This window comes from Periplaneta americana, chromosome 15, assembly GCF_040183065.1.
Source record: "Periplaneta americana isolate PAMFEO1 chromosome 15, P.americana_PAMFEO1_priV1, whole genome shotgun sequence".
NCBI classification, from domain to species: Eukaryota; Metazoa; Arthropoda; class Insecta; order Blattodea; family Blattidae; genus Periplaneta; species Periplaneta americana.
In genome coordinates this window covers 122,521-147,055 of record NC_091131.1, presented here as the reverse complement: position 1 = coordinate 147,055, position 24,535 = coordinate 122,521, and the positions used below count along the sequence as shown (strand labels likewise).

At 36.1% G+C, this 24,535-nt stretch overlaps 1 protein-coding gene across 6 annotated transcripts in view; it reads right to left on the bottom strand.

The window, feature by feature from the left end:
- Positions 1 to 24,535, bottom strand: part of Mms19 (MMS19 nucleotide excision repair protein) — a 102,426-nt gene that overhangs the window by 17,847 nt on the left and 60,044 nt on the right. For 5 of the 6 annotated variants that reach the window (XR_011336568.1, XR_011336567.1, XM_069848817.1 and 2 more), the window contains 5 exons: positions 20,438 to 20,606; positions 19,599 to 19,878; positions 19,349 to 19,502; positions 11,659 to 11,826; positions 2,929 to 3,009 (listed from right to left, as the gene is read on the bottom strand). Coding sequence is in view for 4 of the 6 variants with exons in the window: in XM_069848817.1 (XP_069704918.1) it covers positions 2,929 to 3,009; positions 11,659 to 11,826; positions 19,349 to 19,502; positions 19,599 to 19,878; positions 20,438 to 20,606 (852 nt within the window). In the remaining 2 variants the exon portion in view is untranslated. Of the gene's footprint in view, positions 1 to 2,928; positions 3,010 to 11,658; positions 11,827 to 19,348; positions 19,503 to 19,598; positions 19,879 to 20,437; positions 20,607 to 24,535 lie in introns of those variants that run through there. The other variant, XM_069848820.1, reaches the window with a different exon arrangement.

The window sequence follows — 24,535 nt, the reverse complement described above, 5'->3', positions numbered from 1 at the left end:
GAAATGTATTTTTAAAAGTTAATGGAATTTTGTTTTGTTTTATTGTTAAACCTAATATAATATGGACTGTTTTATATGAAATATGGAAAATATATGGAAATTAACGAAAATATGTACTAAACTCTAAAATATGGAAAAATATGGAAAATAAAAGTAGGATTTTTCAACCCTACACATTGTGAAACATAAAGATAATGCAAAATATAAATTATATTAGCTTTATAAGTAAATATGTATTTACATATAAATCCTTTCCCTGGTCATCAATATTGCATGCATTGCTTGAATGCATGAAGTTGAAAGAAAAGTTGAACTGTGTAGATGCACCTTAAATGAAATAAGCTAATTCTACCTCTTGAAGATGTTTTAATAGTGTCTAATAAGGTGGAATTACTGACGGAAACAATGTATTTGTGAGTTACCATCGAACATAACATTAGTTCAAGTCTGTAATATGAAAAATTTAATAGAGTACACTGACCAAGGACATTAGGACATCAAAGAAAATTAAAGGAAAAGTACGGTATCCTGATTAGGATGGAGAAAAAATTCATTTAATTTCTCCAGAAACAATGTGTGACAAGATAGCTGAAAAGTAATAATAAGAATCACAACTCACTAACAAACCAGAGAAAACTATCACAGTTAGTAGAAAACATTCCCAGGGAAACTACTTTTCATGGATCCAGACCAAGTTCATCTTACGCTAGTCCAAATGAACAAAACAGCTGACATGATGATAATTCATTTACAAGTAAGAGTAACAGCATTAGAGCAACAGGTTGTACCTCTCTTCCTCAATAATATTACAAAACCGAAAGAGATAGTGGATACATAATACAGTATACTTGATTACTGTAATAGAGACGCCTCAAATTATAATTCTACAAGCGAAATAAGTTTTCTGTCTTCCATTTTGGCGCGACATAATACCTATGAAGGGTTGAGCAATTACAATTTGACTTATTAAAGATGGCCATTATCGCATGCATCGAAAAAATTGCTCCTCCAAGAATCATGGACAGATTTACAGAAAGCTGATGCGTGCAATACGAGATTGTTTTCGTTCAGTGAGTGTAATACGATGCAGTGAACACGCACATTTCGTTGCTGGCCAGCAAGCTTGCTGATGTGTTAGCTGTGCTGCTGCTTCCATGTTTGTTTCGATGATGGCTACCATTCATACACAGCGAGGTATTTTGCATGCTGGGACATAAAAATTCGTAAACTTCAAATATAGATGCTGTACGAAGGAGATATTTAGCAGCCTTTTCTGTTTTGCTGGCTTTGGATGCTGAGGAAAACGATCATAAAGTTCAGAAAGGAAAAATGTTGTTTATTCAACTGTCCGAAGACAGGTTGGAACCTCATAACTAGGAAGCGGGAGTTTAGTATGTGAACTATATGAAACTGGGTGGAGTTGTTAAGCTTGCAGTTTATCTGTAAAGAAATCGGATATTCACAGGTACAAACTGCTTCAAAAGCAGTTATTTCATTATGCGTAAGTGTTTAATTTACAATTTGTGTACATATAATGTACAGTGTATACAACTGATTTACAATTTAGTGGGATATCAGCATTATTTGAGTGAGTAATGCATCCCACATTCGTGCATACCCAGGATTCTTCTCTAGAACACTTGCCAGTTTATCTCTGACCCTTTGTGCGTGATTCAGTGATAATAATACCTGTTCTACTGACTGAAGACCGTTTGACAATTTCTAGTTTCGATGATTCTAAGTACTTTATCGCAGGTACTTACTATAGAACTGAAATTTCTCGAAATATGTAACAGATTTTCCAAAAGTTGTAGTGAAACTAAATCTTTTACTATCTTTATGGAGAATTATGCTCCTCTCCTAAGGCACTGATTGCTTGAACAACTACCTGTGTTATAGTTTTAAGCTGCATCTAACCATGTCCCTCAGAATGGAGCAAAAAAATTCCAAATGTCATTTCCTAAATTTCTTGATTCTGGAAGGAACTTTTACAAATATCTTCTTCACTAACGCAGACTCTAATTTCTTCCGTAACTCAGGGCTAGGCAGATTAGATGTATTACCTTTGGATTTCTATGCCGTAGGCATGTTGATGCAGTGTGCACAACAGGTGACTGCTGTACTCTCTGCTTCAATCTGATTGCTTTTGTTACTAAACTCTCTCTCCCTACTCATAAATGACACTCACGAGGCAACTAAGCCAGGAGATAATGGAGTAGGATGGCCAGTTTCTTTCCCTTTCATTGCATACATTGCTGACTAGTAACATATTACACTAATCAAACTTAAGGTGTATATAAACAATTGTTCCTCCTCTGAACATATCATCAAGCAAGATGCACTGTCCAATAATAGATGTACACATCAGCAGAACCTCAATCCAGGAAAAAAAAAAAAAAAAAAAAAAAAAAAAAAAAAAAAAAAAAAAAAAAAAAATGTGAAGCCGAAAACAGTTGTTACTGCGTAGAAACACGGACCAAGATGTCTTTTTCAAAGCCTCCGTGTGTTTGTTTATTGGGCTCTGACAAGTTTCTTCCCTGTATGCTTCAATTAGAGTAATCACTTGATCCTCGATCCATCTGTAATACAAACTTTTCAGTTCAAATCCAAACTGTAAAATTGTCTGCTGCTTTTTTACTCCCAGCAGAGTGCTGACAACACTCATGATGAAAATAAACTAAACGTAACTAGAAAAGCACTAAAGTTATACAACAACAATAGTAACTAAACCAGAAATGTAAAACAACCAAGTCCAATATTTAATTGCTGTATTCTTGGGGGGGGGGGGGAAATTAGTTGCAAAACAACTAACTTGGCAACTGTGCCCAGCATGCAAGCACGTGTGAAAAATAGCAAGAAACCTAATCTGGAAATTCAGCAAGCTAGTTACCAAAGCAGCTAGCACACTGCACACCGTGAGGCTCTTACCTGATGTTTCAGTGGCAGGAGTAGATGGGTAGGATAGTTGCAGATGTGTGCCACGCACTGCAGTGCAGCAATGCGTACTTTCTGTAACAGAAACATGCCCAAGCTCTCATTCCATTAAGACAGCTAAAACATTGGCAGAGCTTTTATATCTTTACCCCATTTTGGCAGAGTCATGTATGTAAAGTTGCTTTGTTTCTAATGTTTACAGATATGATCAACAAAGACCTTTCTGCAATTCTATCAATCTGGCAGAGTTGAACTCCATTTTTTAATGTGGGATTACCTATTAAGGTACAATAAATTACCAATGACGATAGACAATGACCAAAAGAACTGAAATCAATGAGCCAATGATTTTGTCCTCTTCATTTATACAACATGTGAACACAGTAGCCATAAGCAACAGCTGTGTTGTTCTGGAACCTCCTAACTGTACAGGAGCTTCTTGTGCAGTGTAATGCCGTGCTGTTCACAGAGAATTGAAAAATGTGTCTGTTTGTTTTCTCTGTCACAACATGAAAGGAATAAAAGTGGATTATAAGTATAATAAAGATCCACTGTCTAAGCAAGGGTACATTTTTGAGATATGTTTCTTAGTTAGAAATGAAAAAATAACTGTTGCAACATTTTCATACATCTGATGCCTATTATTGTAAATTTATTCTATACTTTAATTGCATCTATCATACTGCATGACTTGTTCTTAAACGTGGGTTTATGCCTTTACAGAACCATTTTACTGAAAATAAATGGCAAGATAATGAGAGTATTTTACGATGGGATGCTGTTCCTACTATATTTTGTGCACACTACCAGCTATCCGAAATATATCAGTTAGTAAAATCACTATTCAATATATATTAAACAAGGCTGTCAATTGCAACCATCACAGATGCATCTCTATGTTACAGCTAGGATGAAAAATGGTTAGTAATACTTCCTTTCTTTTAATCCAACATTTCTTCACAGATGATGGAAAGACCCATGTGTCGCATTATTCAAATGAAAAGTGTTTTGGCTTCCCCTTTCCGAAAAATGTTTGACTGGATAATGGAAGCAGAAAGTTTACTTACGAGAAACAACAAAAGTGTAATTAACTGATGAACTAGTGGACTTACTCGTGTTAAATATGTAATATTTGTCCGGCTTACAGCTGTTTCAGTGCTTCACGCACCATCATCAGAGCCTACTAGATCGCGGCGTCATCTCGAACTTCTCTGCCTGTTAAGAGGGTGTGTTTTATTGTTGGAAGGTGTTGAAGTGTGGAGTCGAATAGTGTGTGTGTGTACTGAAATTGATCTGTGTGTTGAGGATTTGATTGGGGTGTGTTTTAGTCTGTTTGTATATTTCATATTGTTCTAATGTGTTGAGTTTTTGGTTCCTGGATTGTATGTGTAGGATTTCCTTGTCCGTATTTATGTTATTGTATGTATGGTTAGTATTGGTTATGTGATCGGCGTATGTAGATGTATTGTGTCCTCTGGTTATTGCTTTAATGTGTTCTTTGTAGCGTGTTTGGAATGATCTGCCTATCTGTCCTATGTAGAACTTGTCGCAAATATTACATGTGAGTTTGTATACACCTGTGTGGTCGTATTTATTTGTTTGTGTTTTTTGTGTGTTGAGATGTCTTTGTAGTGTGTTTTCTGTTCTGTATGTTATGTTGTATTTCTGTTTTCTGAATGAAGATGCGATATCTTATGTGTGCTTTTGTTTTCATATGTTAGTGTGATGTATTTCTTGTGTTCTTGTGTTTGTGTTGTGTTTTCTGTATTTTGTGTTTATTAAGTTTTTGTTTTGTCTTCCTTATGATGTTGTCTATTATGTTTGGATTGTATCCGTTTTCTTGTGCTATGTATCTGATTGTGTTCACTTCTTCATTGTAGTGTTGTTGGCTCATGGGTATGTTGAGTAATCTGTGTACCATTGTCCTGAATGCAGCTTGTTTGTGTTGTGTGGGGTGATTAGATGTGTTGTGTATGTGTGTGGTGGTGGTGGTTGGTTTTCTGTATATTTTGAAGGTGTGTTTGTTGTCGATTTTTGTTATGGTGATGTCTAGGAAATTTATAGAGTTGTTATTTTCAAGTTCTAGTGTGTATTGAAGTTTTGGGTGTAATTTGTTTATGTATTGGTGTAGTTTGTGTATTTGTCTTTTGTTTCCTTTGTATAGTATGAGTATGTCGTCTACGTATCTGTGCCATTATATTATGTTTTCTGCATATTTATTGTGATCATTGTTGAGTATGTATGTTTGTTCTATGTTGTGTAAAAATATCTCTGCTAGTATGCTGGATATGGGTGATCCCATTGGCAATCCTTCTGTTTGGGTGTAGTATTTGTTGTTGTGTGTGAAATAGTTTTGCTTTGTTATGATGTCTGTGATTTCGATGATTTCTTCGATGTATTCTTGTGGTGTGTTGTTATCTGTGAGCATTTGTTTTAGTATCTGTAATGTGTCCTGTATTGGTATATTAGTGTATAAGTTGGTGATATCGAATGATGCTAGTGTTGCACAGTGTGGTATGTGTTGTTTTGTTTTGTTGACGAGGTCTATAGTGTTCTTTATTGTTGTCTGTTCTCTGAATTTTGTTGTTTCTGATGATTTTGTCCATGTGTGTGGCTAGTCTGTGTGCTGGTGCCTGTCTGTAGTTGATTAGGGGTCTGATAGTTATGTTTTCTTTGTGTATTTTGGGTAGTGCATTGAGTTTAGGTGCTGCAAATCCTCAACACACAGATAAATTTCAGTACACACACACTATTCGACTCCACACTTCAACACCTTCCAACAATAAAACACACCCTCTTAACAGGCAGAGAAGTTCGAGATGACGCCGCGATCTAGTAGGCTCTGATGATGGTGCGTGAAGCATTGAAACAGCTGTAAGCCGGACAAATATTACATATTTAACATGCGTAAGTCATCAATTAATTATATTCAAGTGTTAAAAGTGGTGTAAGCAAGATTCAAAATGGAGAAGTGTAATGTCACATTATAATCTAAGACAGACATTTATTTAAGGGGACAGGATGCTTAAATATGATGAAAAGCAGTATTTTTCAATTAGATTTAAAAGAAAAACACAATATAATATATTATCGCAGATATGTAAATGATACCATTATAATGTACAATAGCAAAACAAATGGAGCGTCCATTATTACAACATTTAATCAAACATTTAAAATTCACAGCAGAATTTGAGTCAAATAACTCCATACCATTTCTGGACGTTAAAATAACAAAATATAAAAACAAACTTGTTTTTGACATTTATAGAAAACCTAGTCACAAACCATAGTATACCAGCTACATCAGAACATCCACAATCGCACGAACTAAGCATGTTTCATTATTTGATAAATAGAGCCTTACAAATACCACTGTCAAAAAAGAAATACAAAATATATTAAATATTGCACATGAAAATGGATACAATAAAACTATAATTAAGAAACTTAACTCAAAGAAAGAAAAAGCACACAAAAAAGAAAATAGTACCACATAACCAAATTAACAAAGACAGAACTACAATATGGTCCTTCCTCACATACAATAGACATATTTCAAACAAATTAACCAACTTTTTTCGAAAAGCAAACAGTAAAATAGCTCATAAAACTAACAACAAACTCAACAATAACATAAACAATCACCTGCACAACATAGATAGAATCAATAAGAAAGGTGCATACATGTTACAATGCAAAACATGTAAAGTAAAATATATTGGACAAACTAAACGAAACTTTAAAACACGATACAGAGAGCATTTATCACACTTCAAATTTAATAGAACAAAATCAAAGTATGCTACCCATTTAATACAAAATGAACATGAACTAGGTTCTCAAACAGATACATTTAAAACTTACAATTTACAGAACATCTGATATCATATTTAATTCCTTACTTGAAATTGACTTAATTTACTGAACATTTTATAGCACATGCAACCACACACATGTATCAATACGCGTATCCATCCACAACCCTAGTTTCATACACGAGAGACAGTTGCTCTCCTACAACATTGTACACAAGCACAATATGGATAATACGTAAGCAGCTAACATAAAACAACTCGCATTCCCAGTGAAACACACAATAAAACATAGATATATTTATTTTCCTTCAGACATAGGTAAATGGCAAAATAATAAAATGTGAAATAGGAGGAGATTAAATGAAAACAGTATTACATGAATAACTGTACAATCACAAAGCAATGTAATAATAATCACTTAAAGGCGTAGTGGCTGTAGTGATTAAACTTCTAAATGTTAAAATACAGAATCCATGCATTCCTATATGCTAACAGACCTGAAGATGCCATTAATTGGCGAAAGCGCTAGTCATGTTTGATTGTGTAATTTTTGTATTATTTATTAGGTTAATAAGACAGTTATTATACTGTAACAAGTTTACGCATGACAGTGATTGATTACACAAAATGGAACTGTGCATCACGAAATAATAATCCATTTTAATTTAATTGAGATTACACACACAATCTCTCAATTACATTATCAAACCACGTATCACATAATACAACCCATATGCTTATGAACAATAATTGTTTTATATAAGGTATTTTATTGTAAACAAGTTTTCATTTATATGTAAACGCAACAGTAATGCACGTTGATATGATTCAGGCAACAAACATATACATGATATCCAAATTGTACAATTAAATTAAATACTTAACTGAAAGCTCGTAAATAGTATATTTTTAAATTTTAATGTATTACAAATCATTTATTAAATCTTACGACTTTTATATCCATGTTTTAAACACCATATTAAGGTTCTAGCGTGGTGATCTCACATGATTATTACATAAACTTAAAGACACTATATAGGTACATGAGGTTAGTTATTGAAAAAAATCAAAAGTATCTGATGATGCCAAAACAGAGTACGACGAAAACATTACCAGTAATACTACAAGTATGTATAACATGTAATTAGTAAAGATCTCACTTTGTGATATTAATAGAAAATAAAACAAGCAGTTATTTAAATGTCTTTGAAGGTTGTATTCCCGACAAAATCAGCATTGAACATTTTTCATACTAACCAAAGAACACACGAGACTTTCTACTGTACAGTTCACATGGCTAGTTTTACAGAATTAGTTTGCAGTTATTTCTCCATGTCAACCATTGTTACATATTGCAAGATCTGCACTATGAAACCTGACTAGATATAGTTCTCTTTGCCATACATATTTGGAGTTATAACCATTTATTTTATTGGTGTTTTAAGAGGGACACAGTGTATAAGCTTGTTACACTTTTTATGACTCATCAATTCCAAATAACTGTACTTTTTGCATGTTTGGGAGTAGATTCATGTGCAATGCTCATTTTGAAGATTTTAGATTTAACAGCGCAGATTTAGACTTTTATATTGCATATTATGTTCTTTTATATATAACATATATTATGTTAACTTGCATAATAGTGCCATTTATGAATTTTTCTTTGTAGAATCCTGTATTTCCACGTTATTTGTCTATTGAGAAAAAACAAATAAAAGAAAGCTACTGGTAATTTGATTTCGTGGCATCATAGCTGACAATTCATCTTTGTACTTCCCACTAAATCCTCCCTTTGTTATACTTGAATTTCCAATCCCTAACCCTCGCTCGTTACAAACTGGAGGTCAAAATACTGACAGAAAAGAAGACAGAAGCAGCATGCTTGCAAACTTTTCTGTCGAATTGTGAAGTGTTGCTATAGCTCCTTTTAGAAGAGATCTTTGTCTAAATGGATTGAGGGAAAGGAATTTCTGAAGATGGACAGTGATGAAGTTAATTGTGATTGTTATAATAAAGACTTAAGTACTATTTTATTTTGGGGCACACAACAGCGTTGCAGTTAAGGCGTAATGCTGCAAAGTCAGAAGGTCGCAGATTCAATTCCCGATGGGGTCATGGTGTCATGAGGAAATACAATTCAACCTCACTTTTCGCTTCAGTACGCACCTGTCACTTCTTGTGATGTAGAAAGATAATTTTCTGTGTTCAACAACGTTTTTCAAATAAACACACGAGCTTAAGTGAAAAAAATCTGAGAAATTAGTTGTAATACATTGTTTCAAAATAAAATAAAAATTTAACATACTGTAGATATCGATAGTGCATATTTAAAATATTTTTTCGTTTCACTGTGCATGTTTTGTAATATGATAGTGCATGGAATTCCGGGCTCTACTTATCACCAGGGCCCAGATTTTGATGATGTCATCTTTCTTTACTCCTGCAGTATGCATTGCTCTCAATAGTATTAAAATACTGAACACGAACCTCTGGTTATAAAAATATTAATTCTATTGTGCATTTTTTGATCATATTTTCTATTTTTGAAGTTTTAAGTCATTTTTTGGCCATTGTTTTCGCATTTTACTTCATTTTCTGGTCCTTCTCTTTCTTTCTTTCTTTCTTTCTTTTTTTTTTTTTTTTTTTTTGCATAATATTAAATTAATTTATATTATTTAAAATTTATTTTTAATCTAACAAAATAATTGCAAGTCTGATCAGTGGTTCGCCAATGTACATGTTGAGAGTCTGTGTCTTAGCTATTGTTGTCACTGCAAGTAATTCTCCTATTTCCAAACCGTAAGAACAAAAAAAAAGACAACATGCTGCTCGACACTGTACATACTGTACATGGTGAAAGTAGTTATTTTAGATACTTCCTATCGCGGCAAGCGTTTGATTTGTTATTTTCACTGTCACAGGTTTAGTTAATTACAGATTTTTAGAGAGGAATGTTTGATGTTCAGTTTTCATAGTTTCATTCAGCCATGCCTAAAATAAAGCCATCTAAATCTTGTCATTTAAGACAGACTGTATCTCAATTTGAATGTGGTGTTTTCTCTATGGACGCTGAAGTATTATTTTGTAAATTGTGCGAAACAAAAATATCAGCTGAAAAAAAATTCACTGTTCAACATGTGGGTCGCGATGAGCATATACGGGCAGTGCAACTCGCAAGTGAGAAGAAATTCACGCAACTTTTACTGCAAATAAGTGTATCCATGAAGGAGAATAAATCATCAGATTTTTACAGGGACTTCTGTGAAGCTCTAGTTTCTGCAAACATCTCATTTTGGACACCAAACAGTGCAAAATTGAAGAGCTTTCTGGAACTGCATTTCGGATGTCCTATCCCAGACGAATCAACTCTTCAGAAGAACTTGCTGTTGCAATGTTAAGACAACACCATTAGCAAGATATGGCGAAAAGTACATGGAAAGAAGAGCTTCGTATTCATCAATGAAACGAGTGCTAACATTATCTTTGGTACATTGGAGATCGACGAATCAGGTGAAGTGTTTCTGCTCACAAGTGAAGTATTAGGAACTGTTAATTTGTAGTTTATGTTTTTGTTATGGCCTGAGGGTATCAGAAATGACGACATCTTGGTTTTTTGTGATCAGTACAGCACCATATATTGTGAAAGCAGGAAAGTCAATACAAGACTTTTACCCGAAAATGGTCCACATTACTTGCATAGCACACAATATGCATAGGGTGGCAGAGGAAGTTAAAGAAAATTTTTCTGAAGTGGATTCCTTAGTGTCAAAGAGAAAGAAAATTTCTGTCAAGGTGTCCTCTCGTAAACTGCTCTTCAAGTCCATGGTTCCCGGTGTTCCATGCCCACCAGAACTTATCATTATCCATTGGGGCACCTGGATAGATTCAGCAATTATTTGCAAATGGTGAAACGTGTTATTGGAACACTGAATCCTGAAGAGTAGAGGGAGAAGTTGGAAGAAGGGTATCTCAGAAAGTAGAAAGCATTCTTGATAAAAACTCTGGATACGAATTTTTGCGTCACATTTCTCAAGTGCTAACTGGTGGTGAAACATTTGATACTTACTGCATTGAAGAATATCTCACTGCCAGTGATTTAGTGCATTTCAAGTATGCTTCAGTTGTATCAGCGGATGTGGAAAGGAGTTTCTCACAGTACAGAAATGTGCTTTTTAACAACAGGTGTTCCCTAACTTTCGAGAACCTGTGCATGCTGACGGTTACCCACTGCAATAATTCTGAATAAGGTAATATTTTTTATACGCAAACAAATTCGCGAGTTTAAATTAATATTAGTTTTTACTTTCAGTTCTAACATTACAGAAATAAGAACTGTGCTGTACTCCTATACCATAAAATGAAGACAAAAATTTTTAAGTAACTTTTTTAGATAATTTTATTGATTTTTTTACGTCATTTTATAGATCACTTTTTAGATATTTTTAGGTCATCAAAATCCAGGCCCTGTACCACACTTAAACTTGGTTCTAACAAATGTACTGCTAATCCAAATGCCATTTAACAATGTTAGCAATTGAAATACCTGCAAGGAAAGATAATGGCATACCCTACCACCTTAGGAGTTGCACAGAAGAAAAAGTGGATAATGTTGCCAATTTCATTTCGAATAAGCCGAGCACCCATATTAATTTAAAAAAAAAAAAAAAAAGTGCACTGGGTATTCAAGAAAATACGATATTTGTATCTGTAGGCTTAATGCCACACCACTCCACGAGATTTCACACTCACGTCAATGTTGCTAGCATACAGGTGACTGTTATTGTTTTAGTAAGGTATTTGATGCATTGAAATCCAACAATCAATCAGCTGCAGCTCAGACAGGAAACTGCTGTGAACTTGTGTGTCTACACCTTATAAACAAATAAGTAAGTAAGTAAAGTCTTACCATAGAATCTTTAAACTTGGTCAGCCGCAAGAAGTGTAACAGGAATGTGTGGATGTGGTCTTCCAGCGCTGACTGCTTGGATTCCAGGAGGTCACTCAGAGTCTGCATGGCGGACAGTAACAGAACCACTTCTGTCTGCTCCAGAGCCTCTTTCAGAAGTGGAACATACTGTAACACAGATAGTGTTCAAATCTCACTCAGTACGTGCTACCACGCTTCCCAATTCATGTTTAATAGGCTCTCGTGACTTATTAAGCTTGTTTATCATTATCTGTGTATAACTTAGGGTTTAAGGAAAGTTTATTTTGTTTTTGGTGCTCTCTCCACTCGCAGGGGACGAGTTTTTTTTATAGTTATTTTTTAAATATTGTTGAGGAAAGGCAAAAAAAGATATATATACATACATATTTTGTTATTAGTATTTTCTTGTTCACTTACGTTCCCTTAAAGGACCCTCTCATATTAAAAAATATATTGTATTTGTTAGATTCCAAGGCATCCAGTAGGTCTCCATTACAATCTTTTCTTGTTATCCTGTTATGTTTGCAGCTGGGGTAGGGACAGCACGCTTCGTGATAGCAAAGTTGGTTGAATACTACGATTAGTGTGCTCAGTATCTCTCAGTGGTCATATTTTCCTGGTTTTTCACAGGATTCTTTTTCCCATTTTGTGTTACATTGTTGTATGTGGTGTGATTATTTTATCTATATTGTTAGAGTTTGTTCCATGATGGTTCACCAGCCTATAGCAAGGACTAGTTGCAGTGTGAGCTGTGCAGAGATGGGCGGCTATATTTACGAGAGGGAAAGAGTTGGCTTCCAGTTCGAGGTACTCTCTAAGGAAACTACCGCAAGTAAATCTGGAGAATGAACTGGGTAAATGTTCAGATTCCTTTCTGAAAGTTATTGAAGATTTGAGGGTGGATTTTAGTAAGGACCACTATAACAGAATATTTAATAGAATACTATACTGGAAAAATAAACTTGAAGATATGGTAATGACCAAATTAGAGTAGAGAATTTTCGAGAGGTGTAAAGATAACCTACAATGGTTACTTATGGCAAAAAATTCATTAGTTACATTAAAGGTCTCACTGGGAGTTCAGAGTACTAAAAGACCGAGCCTGGTAAGGGGAGGTGATTGTTATCCCCGTGATGTGCAAGTTGATAGACAAGCTACCACCTCGATGGCGAATAATGTGGGGTCAGCCTTAAGCAAAAACATAAGTTCTGGCGAGGACATTAGTTTTAAGCCTCTTAAGGTCCCCAATCACTTTGATGCCATATTTAAGCCTTCAATGAGTTCTTCGACCAGCAATGTGGAAAGTGTTTTGGAATTTTTTTGGGTTGTAGTTCAATTCCAAACTTCAGTTCACACTTTCGCTTTTTCTGGAGCACAGAATCTCCAACTCATTTTTCCTTTTGTCATTGGTGTTTTAACCCAACAATAGCTTACGGCTATTAAGAAAAAGAAAAATCTGGATGAATTTCATCAAGATATTCGAATGGATTTTCTTCCAGATAGAATGAGGTATGCTTTGTCTGACCAATGCTTTTATCGGAAACAATACTCAGACGAGACCTTTTTCGAATATGCAGAAGCACTTAAGATGATAGTCCAGATTTTTAAGTCAGGGTTTTTGGAAAAACAAATAGTGGAAGCCGTTATATCTGGCACAGTTGACCTGGAGATAAGGTCTCAATTTCTTTCTGCTAATTCACCCAGACTTTTGTACAGTTAGAACAGTTGTGTGTTTGGAGCCAGATGCTTGTAGTTACAAGATTGAGGGAATAGAGCCGCGACGGCATTTTTCCACTGTTATGGATGGGAGGTGCTTTCGTTGTAGATGTTTGGGGCATTTTGTTCGGGAGTGTTTGGAAGAGGGCAAAGACAAACGTGATAATCAGTGAGTGTCTGATCACATTCGTCGCAAACTCTACAGAACAGGCATACCCAGCACACAATAAATGGGCGTTTTTGGGATGTCATGTCCAGTTACCCAGGTCCAATTTCATAGTAGTGTTGTGGAAACTTTATTGAATATGGTTAGTGCCTTCTTTTTCATTAACTGAAATTACCGGTTAGTCCCAAATCTGTGAGCATGCTCTCGGCTGTTTCCCAGTCCTTTCAGGTAAGAGTGAAGTGTTGGTTTGCATCGAAATAGGTTATTAGCAGCTCAAGACTTATGCTATTCTGTTATTTTTGACCTGCACTCTATTAAGATTATCATTGCCACCTTAAGGTTTTTCTTGCTTTTTGTATGCCCAAGTCAGAAAAGGAGAAGAAATGTCAGAAGGAAGTGAAATTGGAAGAGAAGTACATATGCTGTTCAACATTACTTGGAGGATTTAGTGAAGAATTGTTTTCAGAGCATGGGAGGAGTGATAGTAGGAGGAAGAAGAATACAGTGTGTAAGATTTGCTGATGATATGGCGTTGTTAGCAGAAGAGGAATTGATACTAAGGGATATGTTACTGGAGCTAAATGACAGCTGTGAGCAGTATGGAATGAAGATAAAATTGCGAATTCTAAATGAGGCAGTAGAGCAAGTGGACAGCTTCAAATACTTGGGATGTACTACAAGCAGTAACATGAGCTGCTGCCAGGAAGTCAAAAGGAGAATAACAATGGCCAAGAAAGCTTTTAATAGAAAAAGGAGCATCTTCTGCGGAGCTCTAGAAAAAGAACTAAGGAACAGACTAGTGAAGTGCTTTATATGGGGCAAAAACTTGGACATTAGACGAGGTGAATAGAAGCACTTGAAATGTGGAAATGGAGAAGAATGGAACGAGTGAAGTGGACAGACAGAATAAGAAATGAAGCTGTGTTGGAAAGAGTGTGTGGATAAAGAATGATGCTGATACTGATCAGAAAAAGGAAAATGAACTGGTTGGGTCACTGGCTGAGAATAAACTGCCTACTGAAGGATGCACTGGAAGGAATGATGAACGGGAGAAGAGTTCGGGGAAGAAGATATCAGATAGACAATATCAAGATATTTGGACCATAAGCAGAAACAAATAGAAAGGCAGAAAATAGGAAAGATTGGAGAAAGCTGTGTTTGCAGTGAAAGACCTGCCCTTGGGCAGAACACTATGAATGAATGAATGAATATGCCTGTTTTCTGGGTTCTTTTGTACTTTTAAAATGTAAGAGTATTAGAGTTACATCCCGTTACTACGTTACTTATGAGTATTCCTTTGTGTGCCACACCACTGACGATGTCTGCCGCAGCAGCAGATGAAACGTATGGTAGCAACAGACCACAGTCCTTTAGCCCAGATAACATCGATCCATATAACGCCGGCTGTGAAAGTCTACATTCCAAGATTAATTTTATACATGTTTTAAACATCAGTGAAGATGATAATGCAAAGTTAATCGTGCATTTTTTTTGCATTTCAGAGGTTTCTGCATATAATAGACTAATGTACTTACATATATTGTAGCATTCTTTTAGTATAACCCCCAAATATGCATATTTTGTAAAATAAAATAAGATTCTGGATTGGTTGATTGTCAGCACATATTTTTTTGGTTCAATGTACTTGATGGCTGGAACTTCCTTGCATATGAAGGATACCACTTCCTGCTTTTGTTCCACTGCACTCCCAAACATTCCTACATACCTGACTCTTAACACCCTCTACCCACCTTTTCTCCATTTCACTCATTAGTTGACATGCCAGTATTCCGAGTGTTACATATGTGATTTTTTTATTTTGTATGTGGTTTGTTCATGATACCTCCTGCAAAATTATTGATTGGAAGTAGTAGAATCTCTGGAACACATTTTCCACGCACAAGGGCTCATTGGTGACAAAACTAAACATGGTGCTGGTTGCAGCATGCCAAGAAAGTGTGCCTTGCTTGAATCTGGATCTTACAAACTCACAATCTGTAAACTAACATTTTGTCCACTTCGTGTGATGTTGGACTATCATTTCAGCATTCAAAAATATTCTTGTAGATAAGAGATAAGTAAGACAACAGAGAACTTTGAAAAGTTATCAGTTGTGTTTTGCAACCAGAAAAAATAAGATAAACAAATAAATTAAGTGTACCTTTTTAGAAAGATAATAAACCCTACAAGAAATTGAATTTCGCAGGTTTTTGCATATTTCTTTTCTTTATTATGCAGATTTCAGACTTTGTTTGTGCATGTAAATCCTGGCTCTAAATTTATAAAGACTGTTTTGCTCTTGTTATGTGACAAGTCTCTGCACTGAAATGTCACTTCAAAAAATCTTTATGGAATTTTTAGTCCATATGTTGCAAGATTTGTATAATAAAAAAAATATTACAGGATATTTAACATGCAAAGAATGGCTACAAAAAGAGAGAGAGAGAGAGAGAGAGTCCAGAAATCTATTGACGAGTTTTTAGATAAATTATCTGTCAAGATTAATTACACATGCATTTATTACGGTACTAGACAATGGTACACATCTGTAACAGAAAAAATAAATAAAAAATTTGCAGCTCAATGAGTGTTTGGTACTTTGTGATTTTATCAGAAAAATATTCAATGGTGATACAAGACTTGTGCAATGAATTCACTGGCAGTAACAACCTGGTCACTCTGCACCAATATAATTTATTACAAAAGGGAAAACATCTCCTATACCTGAGTGTCCAAAACATGACACTGTTGCTGTTCACTTGTTCCAACATTTTCTAAACTATTTAAAAACGCAGGACTAGGAAATTCAAATAATAATGGTATAATATTTAGTTTTTTATACAAAAGATGTTTATAAGAAAATGAGAGTAAAATAGAAAGTAATTTTGGAAATGCCTAAACTAGTGCTAGGGCACTTTCAATGCACTCTGTTATACCAGTTTCCAGTGTGGAGGTACTGTTTAAAAAATATTCGTCTGCAAACAATGGTCAAAATGCCAGAAGCTCAGGGTATGGTGCCATGCATGAGTCAATTGAAGTGTAGTGGGTGCAATTGTCTGCATGAACATACTAAAGTGTGTTTTACTTAATTAAATATCTCGGAACATAAATCCAAATTTTTGTACATGAGCATATAGTGCACTGATGATAATTAGTCCTTTTTTCTTTTTAACAACAACATTACATGCTTAACGTTTTATATATATATATATATATATTACATCCAGAGGGTGCAGAAAAAATGTATACACACTCTGACAGGAGATATCTATTTAATATATTTCAAAGTTGGACAGAAAAATAACAGTAATGTGTAGTATGATGTCCTGTAAACAGATGAGACTTACATACGTTATGCTAGCGTTGCTGCACGACAGGTCAACCAACAACAACAAATTGGAGCCAAGATTATCGTTTGAACAGCTGAAAGCAATTTTGAAGTGGTATTGGAGAACCAAGAAGTGAGTACAGAACAGAACCACCAATTAACAATTGCACGCATTCATGACAAATTTGAGACTCATGGCATCGTTAAGCGATGTTTACAAGGGCAGATCTGGAAGACCTTGTACATCAACAAGCCCCGCATCCTCGGCTATGGTTTTTGAACGTTTTGAGCATTCACCGCAGAAATCTACAAAGCAATGTGCACGTGACTGGGATTAGCAGAACCAGACTGCAGAAATCTACAAAGCAATGTGCACGTGACTGGGATTAACAGAACCAGACTGCAGAAATCTACAAAGCAATGTGCATGTGACTGGGATTAGCAGAACCAGCGTACATCGTATTATTAAAACAGCAAAGTTGAAAGTTTTCATCCCAAGACTTTTGCATGTATTAAATGAAGATGACCCTGATCGGAGAATGCAGTATTGTGAGTGGTTTTGGAACATGATGCAAGAGGATGAGGCCTTTGTAGGGAAAGTTGTTTGGTCCGATGAAGCACAATTTAAGTTGAACGGAACTGTTAACAGGCATAACTGTGTCTACTGGTGTGAAAACAATCCACACGTTTTTGTGAAAAAGTCTGTTAATTTACCTGGAATTAATGTTTGGTGTGGGTTGTCATCTAGGGGTCTAATTGGATCATTCTTTTTTCATGGAACAGTAACTGGCCAAGTGTATCTGAACATCTTACGCACATCTGTCTTACCCGCCATTCGTACACTCTATGGAAATGAGGAATTCTACTTCCAACAGGATGGTGCACCACCACATTACCACCTAGATGTACATGCATACCTTGATGACAATCTTCCAGGGCACTGGATAGGACGAAGAGGTCCGATTGAGTTCCCACTGCATTCTCTGGATCTAACTTCGTTGGACTTTTACCTATGGGGAACTCTTAAGAATGTTGTATACCGTAGAAAACCAGCTACACTGGCAGCACTTCGGGAAGAAATTGAATGGCATGTGCTGCAATCGCTGAGGACACTTTTGCAAACATTGCTCGAACAGTAGTTCAACGTACTCAGAAGTGTGTCGACGCCCATGGTGGGCACTTTGAGCAACTGTTGTAACTGTAAAAGTCTAAGATGATTAGTGCTCATCATTTTCTGTTTGTGTGAATTCAGCTTTGTTATTTTAACATAGTTTTTTCCTTGCTTGAAGTGTGTATACATTTTTTTGGCACCCTTTATATATATATATATTAATATTGGAGTGCAAGAGGCCAAATGACTTTATTGTCAAACGCCGGCATTAGAAAACAACAAATAACAACATATATATATATATATATATATATAGAGGCCTATAATATAGGGTTTTTCAAAAGTGAGAGGTAACCTTAATTAATACTAATTGCTCTATTTTCTACACAATCTCAAAAAATTCTGGTACTGGCATATTAAACAGAAATGGGTTTTTATAAATCACCATCCAACATCATAACAATCGTACATGTTCTATGAGTCCACCATTTTGTTCTTGTACAAGTAACAACCTCTCTTCAATGCTGTATACAGCAGCTCTAAATTCGTCTTCTAGAATATCTACCCATGTGTATGCGATGGAGTCCTTCAACTCATCAATAAAATAATCGTAGTTTACTCAAGAACACTCTTTCCTTTAAATAGACCCATAACCAATAATCTGTTGGGTTAATATCTGGCGATCTTGCAGGTCAAGTTACAAGAAAGTGGCTACTGATAATGATAACATGACTATTATAACAATAAAAAACAAAAATTCGTTGTCATGGTGATACAAAAAGTCCCACTTCTTGTGTAATAAGCCAAGGCCGATTTTTAAGATTGTGCAGAAAATATGAGCAATTAAAGTTATCTCTTACGTCTTACTTCTGAAAAACTCTGTAAATGCTTATAAAACGTTTGTGTAAGTGACATCCATTACTGCTATTGTACAATGATTTGCTTTAAAACTAATATAAAATGCAATTCCTCACATGCACACTCAATACATTTTGAGATCAAGCACTTTTGAGACAGTTTTAAAGCCGAATAAATACGAAAATAATAATAATAATAATAATAATAGTAATAATAATGCTTTATTTTTTTCTGGCAGAATTAAGGCTGTGTGGCCTTCTCTTCCACTCAGCAAATAAAGGAAATACAGTATCTGTTAAAAATTAAAATAATATGAAATACTGATTCATTTGTTCACTTAATTACGGTATTTTAGAAAGACCATTATACAATTCGCCAATAGTAAGTAATATTTTTGCTTAAAATCATTCAATTTTGCATAGCATGATTACACATGTATACGTCTGTATGTACAGGAAGATGCATTTTTAAGCATGCTATGTTTCCTTACCTCTGACAACCCTAGGCCTAGCACAACATTTGGCACCCCCTGCAGCAGGTAAGTCAGAGCAATGAGAAAGTTGGTCCTCACACAATCCTCTGTTTCGTCATAATGCTTTACGAGTTTTTCAATTACTTGAAAGAATCTTTGGCGATATAAAATCCTGAAACAATGTTTTCAGTGAGCAGAATCCTTTTTCATTATTCAATGTGGAACTGTAAGGAAAGTTAGACAATAGTACCAACGAACACTCACTGACCTAATGATGCAATGGTTGCCGCTGCTTAGGTATTCATCATGGTCCATGACAAGCCTGAACCCCTCAGCTGCCACAGCACCCACCAACGGATGTTCCAAAAGGATTACCAACTTGTCTGCCCAGGACTCCACACTTTTATGGCCTCTCAAAACTAGGGCTTTCGTTATCCACAAAATTAAAGTCGTAGCATTTGTAACCTCTATCAGAGAAGCACTAGGATTATCCAGGATGGTCTCTATCATAGCCAAAAACCCAGACAGCAAAGTCAGCAAATCGTCATCTGCAAGATACACAAATGCTTCACCGTCCAGCACTATACTGTATAACAACCCAGACAGCAGTCATCTGTAAGACACACAAATGCTTCACCATCCAACACTACATAACAACCCAGACAGTAAAGTCAGCAAATCATCATCTCAAGACACACAAATGCTTCACAACCCAGCACTATACTGTATAAAACCCAGACATCATTTTACATTCTTTTTATTATGTAACAACTCTCTTGCTGTGAGACTTTTGAAATGTTGCTAAGAAACACTCTTTTCATAAATTTAATTACTGGTACTAATGCTGGAACTCTTCACACTTTACGACAAAAGCAATTACAAAATCAAAATTTATACAGAACATGATTGTTTGACACTAAAATTTAGCAACTGTAAAATATATGAAGACCTCATTTATCAAGACTACAAAACATTTATTATTAAATGCACACAACAGATTCATACTGGGAACAAAAAAGTTAATCTCAAGTAAAATATATATATATATCCAATAAACTCACTACAATTAAAATAATTGGCACAAAGTAGTAAGTATAAACTACTCACCATCACGGGCTTTGTTCACGAGGCAAGCCAGCAGCCGAGCAGAAGACTTTACAGTGAGGGGGTGCGAGGATTGAATGACAAGCATCTGAAGTTGTGAAAGTAACTGCGGCAAGGCTGGAATGACCACGTCCCGGTACACCACACCAAGCAAAGCCTCCAACAGCACCACCTGCATGAACACAACCAGTTTAGCTTGGTCAAAGATGGCAAAGTTTTCTTAGTGAAAGAAAATGGCAACTGTTTGCAAGTTGAAGTTCTAAAAGACGAGTATGTGCACTGCTGTTTTAACATATTATACGTATATGCATAACCAATTTAACTTGTTTTTATTAGTGTACAGCAACTGCATAGCATTTTTGATATTTTATCTAAAAAGGCAGAAACATGCCAATCTATACATTGCATTATATGAGCCACATTTCAATTTGATCAATGCTGTTGGTACAAGAGCAATAGAGAATACAGTATGCAGAGTTGTCAGGTCTTGGATATAACTCTAAAAGCTGCCTGCTCTTTGTCGAAGTTACCATCACCACCTTTAATAATCATTACAATACAGTATCAATTCCAAATTCTCTTGGGCTTCCAGCCAGGTCATAAGTTGGTGATCCACCGACGTTTCGAGGATGTTCATCTTCCTCATCTTCAGGGATAAATGATATCTGGGGGTACCCAGCTCCTTAATTTATAGTGCCAGAGAGAGGAGTCAGCCGAGGAGCTGTGCGCTGATTGGCTGTTATTAGTGCGGACTGCGGTGAGAACGCGGCCGACGTGTCGTCTTGCTTTGTGCTGTTCGGCTGAATGACCTTGGGTCTCACGGTGGGCTCGGTGGACGAGTTCTCATGTATCCTCCGCTGATGACGGCCCGTCGTCCGGGCAGTGAGAAATTTAATAGCCGGTGCCCATGCCGCGCTTAGTTGAAGACCCGAGTCCCGATTCAGGTTACCGCGTTCCGCCGCTATGGCCAGGGTTTCCTTTACTCTTCTATCCCAATAGCCCGAACACTTCACCAGGACCTCGGTGTTATTGAAATTAGCCCTATGGCTTTTTTCAATACAATGTTCAACCAATCCGGATTTTTCGGGCTGCATTAATCTGATGCTTCTTTGATGTTCCGAAAGACGCGTCGTTATTGTGCGTCCAGTCTGTTCAATGTAAGCAGCATCACATTCACACGGGATGCGGTAGATCCCTGGTACTCTGAGGCCCAGATCGTCTTTCACTGATCTGACCTTGTTCCTAATTTTCGGCGGAGGTTTGTGGATTGTTTTTATTCCATGTTTGTGGAGCAGTCTGCTTATCTTTCCCGACAACTTCCCTGTGAATGGTAGACAGGCTGTGGCTGGTTTTTCCGCTTCATCAAAGAAGCATCAGATTAATGCAGCCCGAAAAATCCGGATTGGCTGAACATTGTATTGAAAAAAGCCATAGGGCTAATTTCAATAACACCGAGGTCCTGGCGAAGTGCTCGGGCTATTGGGATAGCTATTGGCCATAGCGGCGGAACGCAGTAACCTGAATCGGGACTCAGGTCTTCAACTAAGCGCGGCATGGGCACCGGCTATTAAATTTCTCACCGCCCGGATGACGGGCCGTCATCAGTGGAGGACACATGAGAACTCGTCCGCTGAGCCCACCGTGAGACCCAAGGTCATTCAGCCGAAAAGCACAAAGCAAGACGACACGTCGGCTGCGTTCTCGCCGCGGCTCGAACTAATAACAGCCAATCGGCGCACAGCTCCTCGGCTGACTCCCCCCTCTGGCACTATAAATTAAGGAGCTGGGTACCCCCAGATATAATTTAACCCTGAAGATGAGGAAGATGAACATCCTCGAAACATCGGTGGATCACCAACTTATGACCTGGCTGGAAGCCCGAGAAAATTTCGAATTACCACGTCGCCAGGAAAGCTTCAGTAGTTACTTCATACTGTATCAAGTCCATTTTCAATTTATCATGGAACACCTCAATTCCTGCAGCTTGGAAAAAAAGCAATCATAGTACCAATTCACAAAAAAGGGAAAGCTGCTCATGATGTTAATAGTAATCGACCAATAGCACTATTAAGCATGATAGCAAAAACCATGGCGTCCAACAGATTAACTTGGTATTTAGAATCCCAAAATCTTTTATCATCAAGACAAGCCGGCTTTCGACAACTACACTCTACTAATGAACAAGTCATACGGCTCGGCCAAGAAATAAAAGACAGTTTTAACAAGAAAGAAGATACCCTGGCAATATTTATTGACTTTCAGTTAGCATATGACTCTGTTTGGAGAAATAAATTATTACTAAAACTCCAGAAATTAGGTATCTCCAGCAATATGTTCAGATGATATCCATTCCTAAATTCCTTTAAACCCTTATATAAATCTCGAATGTTTTTATTCGTACTATTTCTTTCTACCTCATTCAGTTTTTCTTTCAAGTAATATCTCTTTTTATTCCTAAGTGTACGACTTGCTTCCCGTCTTTCATTGAAATAATTATCTCTATTCTCCTCAACTGGGTCCTGTAAGAATTTCAATTTTGTCTGTTTCCTTCCTTCTACTACCATGTTGTTGTTGTTGTTTTCTAATGCCAGGCGTTTGACAATAAAGTCATTTGACCTCTTGCACTCCAATATTTTTCAAAGATATTATCATGGCCAGCCACTGAAGCACAGATTTTGAGGTGTTCCGAATCCATTTCTTGGTTTGAGTTGCACAATGAGCAGTTAGGGGACTGATATATTCCAATTCTATGCAGGTGTTTGGCCAAACAATCATGGCCTGTTGCCAATCTAAATGCAGCCACAGACGATTTTCCCTTCTACTACCATGCAACAATCTTCATCAACCCAAGGTTTCTTTTTCTTAGTTTCATAATAACCTATGCTCTGCTCAGCTGCAATTTTGATATTATCTCTGATATTTTCCCACACGCTATTAACATTTAAGTCTTTCTCAACTTCGTCGGAACTTCCTAAAGTGGCAAACCTATTCGAAATTTCGACCTGATAATGTTGCTTAGTTTCCTCGTCGTTTAATTTCAGAATATTGAATCTACTAATATTAACTTGTTGCTCTACTCGCTTGGCTACTGATAGTCTTTCTCTTAATTCTCCAATACCAAATAATGGTCAGAATTACTGTCTCCCCCCCCCCCCTCCCTGAAAGTTCCAATGTCTACTATACCAGTATGTCTTCGTTTATTTATCAAGATGTGATCTATTTGGTTGTGTCAATCCATCAGGAAAAGTCCAAGTAAATTTATGTATATCTTTGTGGGGGAATGTTGTACTTCTGACAATTAAATTTTTTGATGTTGCACTGCAGCTGAGGTCCACCAGCCGGGCAATACAAGAGCCTGATATTTAGCAAGCTAGAGTGACTGCCTAATAAATCCTAATGCATTTTAAAGGTTATGTACTATATTGGGTCATCCATATATGTGTTATGTTTTGTAATTTTTTTGTATGGATTTTAAGTTGCATATATATACTATTCCTACATTAAAAACATTACCAAACACTCAGAAGAAAGCAGTAACAATGAGACTCATAATAAACAATTAGAATGCACCAAACTACAAATTAAGTAAAGTTCATAAAAATAATTGCTAAAACGAACATTACAATTACAACACAAATACACAATAAACAATACAAAACATTTAATAAACAAATTAGAAAATACAAACATCAACAAGATTCAAAATTAATGTCATTAGACATAGAAAATGTGTATACTAATATCCCCATTCAAGAAACAAAACTAAATGAAGCCGAATTACCAAATACTAAAATCGAACAAATAATAAAATTATTACATACTAGCTGTACCCGTGCGCTCCGCTGCACTTGTTAGAAATAAATATAAAGTAATTACATAATTAAAATAGGACATCTGGTCCAGGGAACATTCATGTTTGATAGAAGGGTAAATCGATAAATATGTCACTTAAATTGTATTTAAATAATTAAAATGCGATCATTTTGATCCAGAGACCACTCATTTAGTGCAATGATAATTCCTTTGACATGTTTCTTAATTGTTATTACATGCAAATAATTAAAATATGGTCATTTGGTTCAGAGAACATCCGTTTTTTGT